The following is a 13,737-nucleotide window of genomic DNA, read 5'->3' as shown; positions in this document are numbered from 1 at the left end:
AGAAGGCCCGTCCCTGAGTAACCACCTGACGAGCCAGTGGCAAATGCAGAAGAACCTCTCCCGATGATCTCAATGGGCAGTGCGGTTCACAGCGAAGAAGACATTGTCTTAAATACTCAGGGCCCAAGCTCTTTAGGGCTTTATAGGTTATAACCAACACCTTGTATTTTGCCTGGAAATGTATCAGCAACCAGTGTAGGAGTGATATGGTCTCTCCGAGATGACCCAGAGACCAACCTGGCTGCTGCATTCTGAATCTACTGCAGTTTCTGGACTACGTACAAAGGCAGCAGAGACATAGATTAGCCAAAGTCTCTTCTGTTCTCCAAGGCCTTTAAATGCATCTCACATAAGGCCCCTTCTAAATGGGCTGTTTTATTCTGGATTTCTATTTGCCAGCTCATTGATTTTTAACATCAGATTGCACTTCTATATTGATACGTTTTGGGAACTGACTTTTGGGGAAATCTTTTGATGCTTTTTGGAAACTGCCTTAAGGCTACTGCAGAAGGTGGAATATTAACACCTAAAATGGACAAGAATTCCATCTCACCTTGAAAAATGCTTGGTCTTTGGTTTCCAACCAGAGCTGGAAAAGGGCTGCCAACTCCCTCTCATGGTCTTGTGAAGAGCCTTTGATCACAGCCAGAGAAGGAGAAGAAAAAATGAATGACAAAGTGACCACACATTGATGCCTGAGACTACAGCAGTAGTAGGGAGCATTGTGTGGACACACTCATCTCCGCCATGGCCACGATGCAAAGAAGGGAGCAAATGACCAGTCCTCCAATCTCTAAACTTAAGCAAGCCTATTTAAACCCTCTACCATGTCCCACAAGGTGGAATGAAAACCCTTCCTGAACTTGGATACAGAAATCATTTTAAAACTGTGAATGTGGCAATTATTATGTATAAGAAGCCTTGATGACCAAATATAGCTGTATTTGGACCAATATGAGTTTTGATCTTAACTCTGCTTAACTGAGTTGTTGAGTTTTGACAAGTGGTTTCAATCATATCTAGCAGGACTTCTTACTGATAAAAAAGATAGGGACAGTAATATTTGTTTGCCTCGCAGTACAAGACAGGAGTGCTTGCTGAGTTTCTTAGAATAACCTAATGCAAGATTCTTGGATAGAGTTTTCTTAAAAAAAAAAAAAAGATACACAATATTTTTATGTGAGAGAAAATGTATATGTAAGAACATACAACTAGAAGGTGGTGCTGAAGGCTCCTAAAGGAGATGTTCATCTGCTCCTCCAAGCTGTAGCAGCTCTAACCGGAACTTAAATCTATCCGACACAACAGTTGACATGATATATTAACAGAAGATGAAAGGGCAAGCAAAGTTCCTTTTACCTATAAGTTTCCACTGCTGAATTTTTTCTTTAAATTCAACAAATGGAGAAAAACTGGAAGGTGCATCTGTAACAGAGAAACAGAAATGTTTCAGTGTCTGGACTACCTAGGGAAAAAAAATTCAGATTGCAGGATTAGACTATTGTACAAAGCAATAGTAAAGGGGCACAGTGGCAAGTTTCCAAATGTACAAATTCAACAGCTTGTTAGCTTTTACCTTCTTAGATCAAAGGTTACAATCCAGTTTTGGAGGAAAACAGAATCCACTAGGATAATGATTTTCTTGGGGGGTAGGGAGGGTGTATAGCAGGGCTGCTCAACTTCAGCCCTCCTGTGGATGTGGGCCTACAACTCCCATAATCCCTGGCTATTGGCCATTGTGGCTGGGGATTATGGGAGTTTTAGTCCAAAAACAGCTGGGAGGCCTAAGTTGAGCAGGCCTGGTGTATAAAAACCATCTGTAGAAGTTACCCTTCCAACTTGTGGCCCGGAGACATACAAACAGAGGCACAGCAGCAAGACTCAATTAGACTCAAAAATGAACTGCAGAGATATTTTCTAACAAGCATTTGTTCACAGTCGACATTGGACTGCTAACGTAGCTCCACAAAGCTCAAGAGAGCAAGCTGAGTGTGAAATCCTAGCAACAGGGTTCAAAGCAACTGCAAACTCTTAAGGCAATCATTTTGTCTGGACTGCTAACAGCAAAAATGGGACTTACCTCTGCTGTCACCTGTGAGATACTGCAGGGCAGGTAGAACGAGTTCCGACCAGTTGGGGGCAGAGGAGAACCAGCTGTTCAATGTGCTGGCAGGGGATGATTGCCAATCCATGACTTTATCTTCAAGCTAAGCAAAGGAAAATAACACTCTGAATTCCGGTCACCTGTACAAGTGGTCTAAGCTTGGCATAGCTACAGATCACTTGTTGTCATAAACCTCACTCCTTCCCACAGAACAATTTTTATTTACTCGATTGATTTGCAGAGTACTTGCTTGGATGGTAGAGCTAATGGTAACCATAATACTATTAATAATTTCTAAAGCCCTTTCAAATCAAAGCATTTCAGCTCTCAGTGTGGGAAAGGAAGGAAGAGGCAACACACACAAAAGTAATTCAACAGGCTACAATAGAAGGAGAGGAGAGGATCAATAGATTCCTTTGACAAACAGGCAGGCAGTGAATTCTGAACTTATATAATTCTCAGATGATTAAGCCTAACAATTCTAAATTCAAGAAGATGTCCTGGAAAGAGATAACAAAAGTAAACACTTACTACTGAGAGACTAGCAGGCCCTTCCAAGAGCAGGATCTCCAGAAGAAGAGAAAAGAAGCTGGAAGAGATTTCATTTACTCCAAGACATGGTTTGATGTCTTCAAGAGGCCTTTGATGGGAGATATATAATAACATCATCATCATCATCATCATCATCATCATCAATCCAACTAGAGAATTCAAGTTCTGCAAATGATGATGGTGGTAATAATAAGAATATTTAAAATATTTCTAACCCACCTTTCAGAAAACTCTCCCAAATCGACATACAATATAAAAATGCAACAAAACAACAGCACAGCTTTAAGACCGTATTAAAGCAGCAGCAGGGAACTTGAATGTGTCTGCCTGGTGCTAAAAAGGCATATAATATATTGTACTTCATATGGTATTTCAGCAATCACATAACAACCTTGTGGGACAGACTAGTTTCATGCTGCAGATCTGGAGGGACGTGAGCACTAAACCTGAAAGACATTACTTAAGGCTACCAAATGAATTCTCACTGAGGCAAGATCTGAACCCATATCCTCTCACCTCACACTCAGCCACTGCACCACCACACCTGCTCTTGGTATCCTCTCACTGATATACAGATCTTCAACGTTTAACAGAAAGAATGTAGATCATCATGTTTTCTTGCCTGGAGACAATGCATATTTTTCAACCATATTCTTTTCAGACTGACTTTAACCTAAATAACATTTTATCGTCTGGATTTCATTTTCCCCTCACTTGTACACAATTCATTTTACACCTGTTTAACACAAAATACAGGCACCTAATTAGAGGATGTTGGCTTATACTGGATATATTAACTATGCAGAATAGTTTCTAGAATTGCTTGCTTGCATTACTGTATTTAGATGAAGTTCAATGTGGCTGAACTAGCTATACTGCAAACACACCCGATTGGTGGATCATGCCCACAGTGCTTTCTCTCTCCTGGAAGCAACTTACTCTTCTTTAACAGAAAGTGGAATGGGGGATGGATCCTGAGACATTGGTGGCATCCCTTCAGGGTTGCCAAGGGACTCTGACAAATCTTCCGCTTCTGATTTAATCACCTTCAACTTCTTTTTCTTTTTCTCTTCCTTTTCTTTCACCTTCTTTTTGAGGACAGCAAGGTCAAACAAGGCTTTAGTTTAAAAACAGAGGAAAGGTTTCTGAGTTACACATCACATATTACCAGGATATTAGGCAATAATTCCTTTTAAAAAAAGTGGAACAGTTATACTGGCCTCTGGCCAGTGCTCCCCTAATTTTTTTTTACCAGTGAGCGGAAAGAGTTTTGTTCTGGGCGGCACTATTAAGACAGTGTATGCACAAAACACTCTCTCACACATACCATTTTTCTACCTCACCTCACATCTCTCTGGGCTGCCGGGGGCGGGGGAACAGCCACCACCGTTCCTCCCCCCTCTGTCCTCTTCAGGGTTCCCCCAGCTCTGGTCTCTCGGGGGGGGGGACACGCCACCACCTGTCCTCCTCCCTCAGTTTTCTGGCTTCCACCTCCAGTCCTAACTAAGACTTATCCTCCTAGTTAATTGAGGATAAATCTATCAATGGCTACTAGTCTTGAGGTGTACAAGCTACCTTTGAGTTGAGAGGCAGTACACTTATGGATACCAGTTGTGGGGGAGCAATGATGGGTGAGTGGTCTATCATTATTTCCTGCTTTTGGGCTTCCCAGAGACATCTGGTTGGCCACTGTGGGAAACAGGATGTTGGACTACGTAGGCCTTGGCCTGATCCAGCACGTCTGCTTAGATTTAATAGCCCCAGTGAAAGAAAACAAGTAAGGTGCAGCCTTATCGCAGTGCGACACCTGACTCACTGACCTGCCAAGGACCCCTTTCTGCCAGCATTCACACGCATCATGATGTCATTCAGCGTCAGGTCCCCCGTCATTAAATCAGGATGGTTCTATATGGAAGACAGAGGCACTCAGCAAAAGAGTACAGCAAACTGGAAGCAAGAACGTAAGACAGCCTTGTGAGACTTGTCTCTTCAAAAACATTTTCTGTAGCTTGCCGATAAAAAACATAGTTTAAATTAGCTGCACCTAGAAAAAAACACTCCCCTAGAATTCTAATTCCAACAGCAATCAAGTTGCACATCCAGATAAAAGCAACACTGACAACCACCCTTGCCAAAGATACAATCCTAAACTCACTCACTAGGGAGTAGATCCTATTTACCTCACTGGGACTTAATTCTGAGTAAACATGTTTAGGACCATGCTGCATATCCTTCAACAAGTTCAATCCTACTTCTTACATAGGAAACTGCCATATACTGAGTCAGACCATTGGTCTATCTAGCTCAGTATTGTCTTCACAGACTGGAAGAGGCTTCTCCAAGGTTGCAGGCAGGAATCTCTCTCAGCCCTATCTTGGAGATGCTGCCCGGTCGGGAACATGGAACCTAGATGCTCTTCCCAGAGCGGCTCCATCCCTTAAGGGGAATATCTTACAGTGCTCACACTTCTAGTCTCCTATTCATATGCAACCAGGGCAGACCCTGCTTAGCTAAGGGGACAAGTCATGCTTGATGCCACAAGACCAGCTCGCCTCTTATTTTCTTCCCCTCATGTGGGCTTGCTCTGAGACAAAGTCTGTAATCCGCTACCGCCTACAAATATTGTTTAAGGCTGGACTGGATGCAGTTATCAGGTTCTCTCAAGCTCGCTGGGCTTGCAAAGTGGGACACCTCCTCCTCACAGCAGACTTTGAGTCAATTCCAAGGGTAAAGGAAACATGCATATTACCACTTTTTCGATGACTGTCGCCATTAGCAAATTTTCAAGTTGATACTGTATATACTCACTCTCAAGAGAACATCTCTAACTCTAAGGCTATATTTTTACAAACCCCTTAAATATTAGAGAGTGTCTGAAATTTGCAAAATATGTCAGTAATGGCATCAAAATTTTTGGACATCATTTTTTCAATCATTGAAGAAATGGTAATGTGCCTGATATATTACTCCTGGAATTGCCCTTAGTGAGGAGAGTGGAGCTGTTCTTCTGTCCCTTTGCTACCATAACATGCTGCTAACAAAAGGTACTAAAAATCCAGCATTTGGCTTACAGGTTGGCGTTTGCGTTTTTCATGATGTTTCTTCACCATCGTTTTTAGGTCGTTCTCACCAAACTCCAGTTTATCTAGAGGAAACAAAACCAAATGCTATCAAAATCTGCCATGAATCTATTATGTAACATATTGAGTTAAGATGCATCCACACAGAACAAGTGTTAGCCTTTAATAACTAAACTCTTCTTCTAAGACCAAGTCCACTTAATGACCCAGACCACCAATGGGGAATTTTGCACTCGATGCTCTCTGTAGATGGACAATAGGCTTTACTTGGTGGCATATGCATCATGCACAGTTAATTAGGCAGCAACAGAATGAGTCTTAATGTCTACAGTAAAATTGATCAACCTGCCTTTTCCATTACAATCCTGACAGCTATATATGAAAAGTGCCAAGAAAGAAATTTACAGATCCGAGAAGTGATACCCATTAAAGCAGAAGGTAACCCAGGTTTTCTTTAGGAGCAGACCAGTCTTTGAAGAAGCTAGAAGAAACTGATCTAGAAATTATTGTCCCCTTTGGGAAGAGCACCTTCCTACTTTCATGCAGAAGGTCCCAAGTTCCCTCCCTGGTGTCTCTAGATAGGGCTGAAAGAGATTCCTGCCTGTGACCTTGGAGATGCTGCTGCCAGTCTGTGTAACTAGATCGACCAATGGTCTGACTCTGTATAAAACAGCTTCCTATGTTCCTAAGGAAGTAAAGAATTAAGTACCTCTTGCTCTTACCTGCTGATTTCATATCTTGGGTTGACAGTGTGGGGAGCACTCTGAGGGGAACAGCGGGATTTGGGCAATGAGCTGGAGAATTTGGAATCCAGGAGCTTAGATCTGAAATAGAAGCTTTATTGCTCTCTATCAAAGTACCAACATAATAGAACCAACAACCTGAATACAAGCATTATATTCCTAACAAGTAGACACTCTCACAGATCTTTGCTTTTACCCAGGCAACAAAATTGGATATGTGGTGATGACTGCTAATCAGAAGCTGGTAGTCAAGGCTGTCCTCCAATTCAGACTAAGATTTTAAATGAGGCACAAGGTTAAGCGTAAATATGAACAGTGGAAATTAAGGTGCCTTCAAATAAATGTGTACTCTACATGTGTAACTGCAGCTCAAGGAGGACAGTCCAAACATTCTGAGCCATAGAGCCAAAATACGTTCTGCAAGTCCCAAAGCAGAACAAAGTTCAAGGGGATGCACAAAAGGAGAATCAAAATCAGGGTTGTCTTGATGGGAAAATTTCCCTGTACAAAGTGGATAAGAACATAAGAACAGCCCTGCTGGATCAAGCCCAAGGCCCATCCAGTCCAGCATCCTGTTTCTCATAGTGGCCCACCAGATGCTGCTGGAAGCCACAAGCAGGAGTTGAGGGCGTGCCCTCTCTCCTGCCATTTCTCCCCTGCAACTGGTTCTCAGAGCCATCCTGCCTTTTGAGACTGGAGGTGGCCCACAGCCCTCCGACTAGTAGCCATTGATGGACCTCTCTTCCATGAAGTTATCCAAGCCCCTCTTAAAGCCATCCAGGTTGTTGGCTGTCACTACGTCCTGTGGCAGAGAGTTCCACAAGTGGATCACGCGTTGTGTGAAAAAGTGAGGAGGAGTGAGGATGTGAGGAGTGGATCACGCGTTGTGTGAAAAAGTGAGGAGGAGCGAGGATGAGGAGCATCATCCACAAGTTCTTTAAACACAGAGAGAAGAAAGCTGGCTCAGTCCTGCAGCTGTCCAGTTAAACTTGCTGCACTTACAAGTGTTTGAGAGTGGTAGTATTGGTCAGCACAACATGACCAACTGTTAATTATGCACTTATAACCCACCTTACCGTAAGGGTTCAGGTCTTGTTATGGTACTATAAAGCAGGAAAAAAAGAAGAGCCTACACGACGCTGCACCATTGCTTTAGGGACATGCGACTGGGGTGCCACATTGAGTAAAAATAGCTGTATAACATCACCAACCTATTTTCAGGTTCCTAATCAGTAGGCTTTGGGCTGATATAGCATTAATAAGGATTCCCAGTCCAGCCTCTGCCTATTCTAAGGATGCCCACTCGTACCTTCTTCATCAGAGGATAAGGTCGTGTCCCCACATTCTTCTTTCACCTCTCTGAGGATTTTCAGGTACCGCCGATGAGTTCGTCTGTCCCGTTCCTCAGCCACACAGGCAGCTGCTGAATATTTTCTCTTCAGGGCCAGGTCTGGGCCACCTTTCCGAGCGAGCTCTAAGAGATGCTGGAAACAGATGTGCATACAACCATATACCAAACTCCATTTAGGTACCGGTGACATGACCAATCTACAAGTGCATCTTGTAACACATCATCTTCTTGTCTGCTGTAGTGGGTTAATTTGAAATTTTGGCTTTAATTGAGTCTAATTTTAACTGTATTTGTTTTATATAGTTTTATTGTTGCGAGCTTCCCCAAGGAGTATCGCAGTGGAGGGTGGGATATAAATGTTTTAGAACCACCAACATACAGGACTCCGTTATGTACAGAAAGTTTCCCAGTTTAGGAGACCCCAGCTTGTTTTTAGGAATCTGGGGAACCCCATCTCTGAGCTTTTCCCTGATCATACATGCCATGTTTATAGAACCACATTCTATGCTAATCTCTTCAAATACTTACATTCCGAGAGGCAAGAATCTGTTTCAACAACCGGTAGAAGTACTGCTGCTGGGAACTCAGGTAGCGCTTGTACTGGGACTTAAAGCAAAGCTGCCGATATTTCACCACTTCAGGGTTGAAGTGTCCATCTATAAGGAGAACATAACTACTGTATTGCTGGTTTGAGTTTCAATTGTCTGAAAGCTAATTTGTCTTTATTAACACCAATCAAAAGGCCGCCATGGATCAAATCGCAAGAGGATAAGAGATTTTTCAGTTGTGCAACAAAGAGAAGCCATGATATGCTAAGACTGGTTACAAGAGTCTAGGATTACCAAATATATACTTTAAAATAAAAGAAGATCTAGACATTGTGGTGCCATGGCAACAGAAAGGACGGGCATTGTACTGCAAGGATAATACACTTTTTTCAGGACCAAACTTCTTGACTGAATAATTTAAGTTACGTTTGTGATATTATTCCTTTCAGATTTGTGAAAGTCTGATGCTTGTGATATTATTCCTTTCACAGTACAAACTTAAGGAAGATGCCTTCCATTTTCAGGACCTCATATTACAACCCTTGATTTCATGACTTGGCTACTGACCCCGGAAGAGCTTCTGGGCGATGTGCAGGGGGTTCCCAAAGCGGAAGTTCTCACCACTGAACAGGGACACAATCAGATTATTCTGGTGTTCTGTGTTGCTTTCTGGAAAGTGGGGCAGAAACTTTTTCAGGTGTTCTCGCTGAGAATCCATCAGCACCTCCTGCCATGTTGAAAGACTGATGACTTCAAAAAAGATTTCAGACTACGAGAGAGGGGAGGGGTGAAATAATGAAATGAAATCCCTCAAGAAAGTGTTTAACTGTTCTTGCAACAATGGGCAAGAAGTCATAACAAACCAAACCACTCAATCTTGTATAACAATACAAACACAGAAATGCATGCACAAGAGGCAAATAAACAAGGAAACATGTTTTTAAACAGAAACTGACTTGAGATTTTATGTGGTATTAGTACAGGGGTGTGGAATGTTAAACTATCTTGACTGGTTGTGATATAACCAGGCAGGCTGCTAAGTGACAGTAGGGTTAACTAACTGGAAAGCTTGGGCTCAGAGTTGCTTCCAAACAAAGATGCATTCTGTTTAGCTTTCTTTGATAATAGACTCTATGATGTGGGAGAAGACTTGATATCAAATTCCCTGTTCAGAGCCAGTGTACTTGAATACTAAATGCAAGTAACCATGGACTAAATGAACCCTTAGTCTGATTCAGCTTAGGCAATATAACATTCATTTTATACAAGTTTCACAGAGCTAGGAGATTCGGTTGCAATTTAGTGAGATGTGTGTTTGGTACAGAAAAATGTGTGGTACAGAACAATGGTACAGAAAGATGTGTGTTTGGTACAGAAAAATGTGTGGTATACAACAATGGTACAGAAAGATGTGTGTTTGGTACAGAAAAGCACATTGATCCCAATTAAACTGCTGAATTCCATCATTACGTACATACTTTTGAATTATTTTTCTAGAATAGATTGATGATGACAATTGGTCAGTTCACACTGTTTTGAATTTTTTTTTGGGGGGGGGAGTGGGGGAGGACTACTTCTGTTTCTACTCACATCTTCTAGGAGGTCTTCTGGCAGGCTAATTCGTATGGATCCCAGCATGCAATCTTCCATAATTTGTGTGCCATTTCCTTCTCCAGATGGTCCCAGCTCTAATGGGTCAGTGAGCATATGATCCAGAGAATCCATTTTTCACACCTTGGTGATGCCCTTGAAACAAAAACAAGCAAGTTTCAGAATTCCACTTGAAGCAGATTTATTATTCACTAATTTATTCATCATCATCATCATCATCATCATCCAATGATGATTATTAAGACCCAATAGTTGGCACTTATTTGAAAATCAGGATTGGTCAGAATCTAGATAACAGAATCTAGATAATCCATAACAGTGGCAGCAAACCAACCAACACATCTCCTCCTTTTAATATTCCCAATACAGGACCCAAAAATATTTCTGGCCTGGCCGATTAAACCTATTCTGACCCTCAGAATCCAGAGATTACAAGCCAAGACTACGCTTTACTGCCACAGTGCTTTGCCTACTTATTTGGGAGCAAGCACCAGTCAGTGAGCAAGCACAGTGGGGCTTATTTCCAAGGAAACACACCTTGGATCAGGCTGTAAGAGTGCCATGTCAGAGAAAGTTCTGCCAGGTCTTTCGACTCCCTTCCCTAAATACCCACCACTCCCACTTGTGGGATACTCTAACTTCTACACAACGCTTGCAGACCAATCCTCCTAAGCATGCTTATGTAGAAGCAGGTAAACCAGGGCTGCTGCAGTCTAAAAACAGGTGGGTTCTCAGGCAGTTGGGCCCAATAAATATACAAAGTGGCACGTGGGGTGGGGGGGAGACAGGAAGAGAAAAAGCTGCCATATACTGAGTCAGACTATTGGTATACCTAGCTCAGTATTGTCTACCCAGTCTGGCAGTGGCTTCTCCAAGGTTGCAGGCAGGAATCTCTCTCAGCCCTCTCTTGGAGATGCTGCCAGGGAGGGAACTTGAAACCTTCTGCTCTTCCCAGAGCGGCTCCATCCCGTGAATGGAATATCTTGCAGTGCTCACACATCAAGTCTCCCATTCAAATGCAACCAGGGCAGACCCTGCTTAGCTAAGGGGACAAGTCATGCTTGCTACCACAAGACCAGCTCCCTTCTCTGGCTGGGAGGAGGAAGAGAAGGGGTGTGCAAACCAGTGCTCCCAGTAAGAGGAATTCCCAGTGGTTGTTGACTACAACTCCCAGCACCCACAGCTGCAATGGCCTTTGACCAAGCATTATGGGAGCGGTACTCAACAACCACTGGGAACCCCTCTTACAGGGAACGCTGGTGCAAACGTAGGAGGGTGGGTGGGTGTGCGTGTGTGCGCATGCACGTGGGGAACTGCAGGAATAAAGGTGGAGGAAAAGGTCAGTAGAAGATAGATTAACGTCGGGGCTCTCGGGTCTGAGTCCCCAGTTGCTGCTGGACTACAGGAGGAGAGGGCAAGAGGGCGGCGGTGGGGTGGGGGGAGAGTGAATGGGGGCAGATGCAGTTGGGTACCCCCCTTTGCTTCCCGAGGCTGCTCCCCCCCAGCCGCTGCCCCCTATGCCCCTACCTCCCCGCTCAGGACAGGGCCTCCACTCCCCACCCACCCCCATCCCAGAAGCCCTTTCTATTATCCCCATTACCTCAGAGGACCCCGAAGGCAGCAGGGCGACCTTCCTCCTGCTCATTCCGCTTCCAGGTGGTGGTGGGGGGGAGACGGCGGCGGGGGAGCGGGCGGAAAGCGCATGCGCGCTCCCGCTTTAGACGCCCTCACCACCGGTACGTCCCAGTGCTAGTCCACCAGGGTGAGAGAAGCAAGGCCTCGCGCATGCGCGATTCGCGGCTTGGTCTCGGCTTGCGCGCTCCCGCTTTAGACGCCCTCCCCGGTACGTCCCAGTCCCTCCAGGGTGGGAGGAGCAAGGCCTCGCACATGCGCGACTCGGGGCTTGGTCTCGGGCCAAGCGCGCCGCCGCCTCCCTCTTTTCAATCCGACGCGCCGTTCCGCGGCGGCTGCACATGCACGGCCTCGTCGGCTCGGGCAAGGGGGCTCCTCCTGGCGCCCCGCCCACTCCCTGGTCTTGCCAGGGGCGGGGCGGGGCTGCGTTTCTATTTCGTAGTGTCAGCCCCGCGGCGGCGTGCTGGCTTCTGGCTGTGCAAAGGATCTGCAGCAGGCAATGCACTGCATTCCTGTTCATGTTTGCTCCGGTGTTGTGTTTAGATTTAGAATTAGGCCTGCGTCGACTTCGGTCCACCTGCAGATGGTGGCCTACAACTCCCATAATCCCTGGCTATTGGCTACTGTGGTTTGGGATTATGGGAGTTGTAGTCCAAAAACAATTGTTCTATTTTGTCTATGCATGTGGTTTTCCACATGGCTGGAACATAGCTGGATGGAACAAATTCCACATTTGTTTGTTTTCCACAGCCAGGAAAACAAACAAATGGATCACAGAATGAATCAATCTAGAATTTTCACTCCAGGCACGGAGGACCAGGCTCAAACTATCATACTTGGACATATTATGCGAAGACCCAGCTCCCTTGAGAAGTCCATAATGCTGGGGAAAGTGGAAGGAAAGAGAAGAAGAGGACAAGACCAGCAGCAGGGTGGATGGACTTGATTACGACAGCAATGAATGCACCACCGAGAGACCTAAAAGGCCAAGTTGAAGAAGAAAGATCATCCTGGACAGAATCCATGTGGTCACTAAGCGTCAACACCGACTTGATGGCCCTTAATCAATCAAGGGATTTTTAAAATTTCACCTTTCCATTCCCATCACTGTCATTATTGCAGCTTTCGGAGGGAGACAGATATACAGTGAAATATCCCTATTTTCCTATCCAGAAGTCTTTCAGATATATTAGTCACTACAAAGACAAAGAACAACGGTTTCTGCCCCATGTCAACATAATTCCAAAGAAGTCTTTTGACAACAACAAGTAAGCCTCGAGACCAGGGGTTCCCAGCCTCCAGATATTGGTGGACCTCAGCTCCTGTCATCCCCTAGTCACGGGATAACAGAAGTTGGGTTATCAACTTCTGGGGACCCAAGGATGGGAACAACTTCTGCAGGGATCCTGGACCATTTGGAGACAATGTACAAGCATCTACTTGGTCAAGGCTGGCATACTTTTTTAGAGTGGCTAACCAGGGCTAGTAAAGCAGCGATGTTAATAATACAAAGATAAGAGTATTCAGGGCAAAACTAGACAAACTTGTAATATTGTGTGTATGTGTGTGTTCCTTTAAAGTTACAGTTGTGGGAGGATCCAGATCAGGACTGTAATGCAGTTGGGGAGGGGGCTTGAGCCCTTTGCTTCCTCTCTTTTCTGATCTGGTTCTCATTCTGTGTCTGTCAGTTTCACTGGAATTAAGATGAACTCATCCCAACCCCGTCAGGTTGATGACTGATTTTGAGATGGCCGAGGAGGCCTTCATTGGAGCAGACCTGAACAACTTCTGTTCCTCTTTATGCAAGGTACCTCTTTTGAAAGGGATGAAGCTGCCAAGAAGCTGTTCTATTTCATGTACTACGCGAGAACATAAAGGACTTCGAGTGCCTGGAATAAATGAATTGTATTACACAATGGCATTCCAGGAACAAATTTTAGGAGGAATAATAAAGATTTTAGTAGATATCTCCCAGCAACCGTAAAGAAAATTGTAGCAGCTATTCTCCCGAATACTGCAGTCAAACAATTCTTCCAAATCCATTTCAAAAACAAGGGGATTTTTGATTGCGAGCAGCATTCAAATAAATTGCCACAAAGAAATGGCTTCTCTTTTA

At 44.3% G+C, this 13,737-nt stretch overlaps 1 protein-coding gene and 1 long non-coding RNA gene across 4 annotated transcripts in view; one reads left to right on the top strand and one right to left on the bottom strand.

Moving 5' to 3' along the window:
* Window positions 1-11,801, bottom strand: part of NFRKB (nuclear factor related to kappaB binding protein) — a 27,181-nt gene extending 15,380 nt beyond the window's left edge. For 2 of the 3 annotated variants that reach the window (XM_053269312.1, XM_053269314.1), the window contains exons 1-13: window positions 11,590-11,801; window positions 9,969-10,124; window positions 8,946-9,147; window positions 8,359-8,486; window positions 7,789-7,963; window positions 6,459-6,560; window positions 5,728-5,801; window positions 4,477-4,561; window positions 3,596-3,773; window positions 2,636-2,744; window positions 2,081-2,207; window positions 1,360-1,425; window positions 554-633 (exon numbers count right to left, since the gene is read on the bottom strand). In XM_053269312.1, the coding sequence (XP_053125287.1) occupies window positions 554-633; window positions 1,360-1,425; window positions 2,081-2,207; window positions 2,636-2,744; window positions 3,596-3,773; window positions 4,477-4,561; window positions 5,728-5,801; window positions 6,459-6,560; window positions 7,789-7,963; window positions 8,359-8,486; window positions 8,946-9,147; window positions 9,969-10,103 (1,461 nt within the window). In that variant the 5' untranslated portion in view covers window positions 10,104-10,124; window positions 11,590-11,801. Of the gene's footprint in view, window positions 1-553; window positions 634-1,359; window positions 1,426-2,080; window positions 2,208-2,635; window positions 2,745-3,595; window positions 3,774-4,476; window positions 4,562-5,727; window positions 5,802-6,458; window positions 6,561-7,788; window positions 7,964-8,358; window positions 8,487-8,945; window positions 9,148-9,968; window positions 10,125-10,602; window positions 10,622-11,589 lie in introns of those variants that run through there. The other variant, XM_053269313.1, reaches the window with a different exon arrangement.
* LOC128333632 (uncharacterized) lies at window positions 11,245-13,737 on the top strand. The gene is made up of 2 exons (XR_008311002.1): window positions 11,245-11,328; window positions 12,372-13,737. It is a non-coding gene; the product is annotated as an uncharacterized LOC128333632 (long non-coding RNA).

Source organism: Hemicordylus capensis, chromosome 8, assembly GCF_027244095.1.
Source record: "Hemicordylus capensis ecotype Gifberg chromosome 8, rHemCap1.1.pri, whole genome shotgun sequence".
NCBI lineage: Eukaryota > Metazoa > Chordata > Lepidosauria > Squamata > Cordylidae > Hemicordylus > Hemicordylus capensis.
Note: the sequence above shows the minus strand (reverse complement) of the source record. Positions and strands in the feature narration are given on the sequence as shown.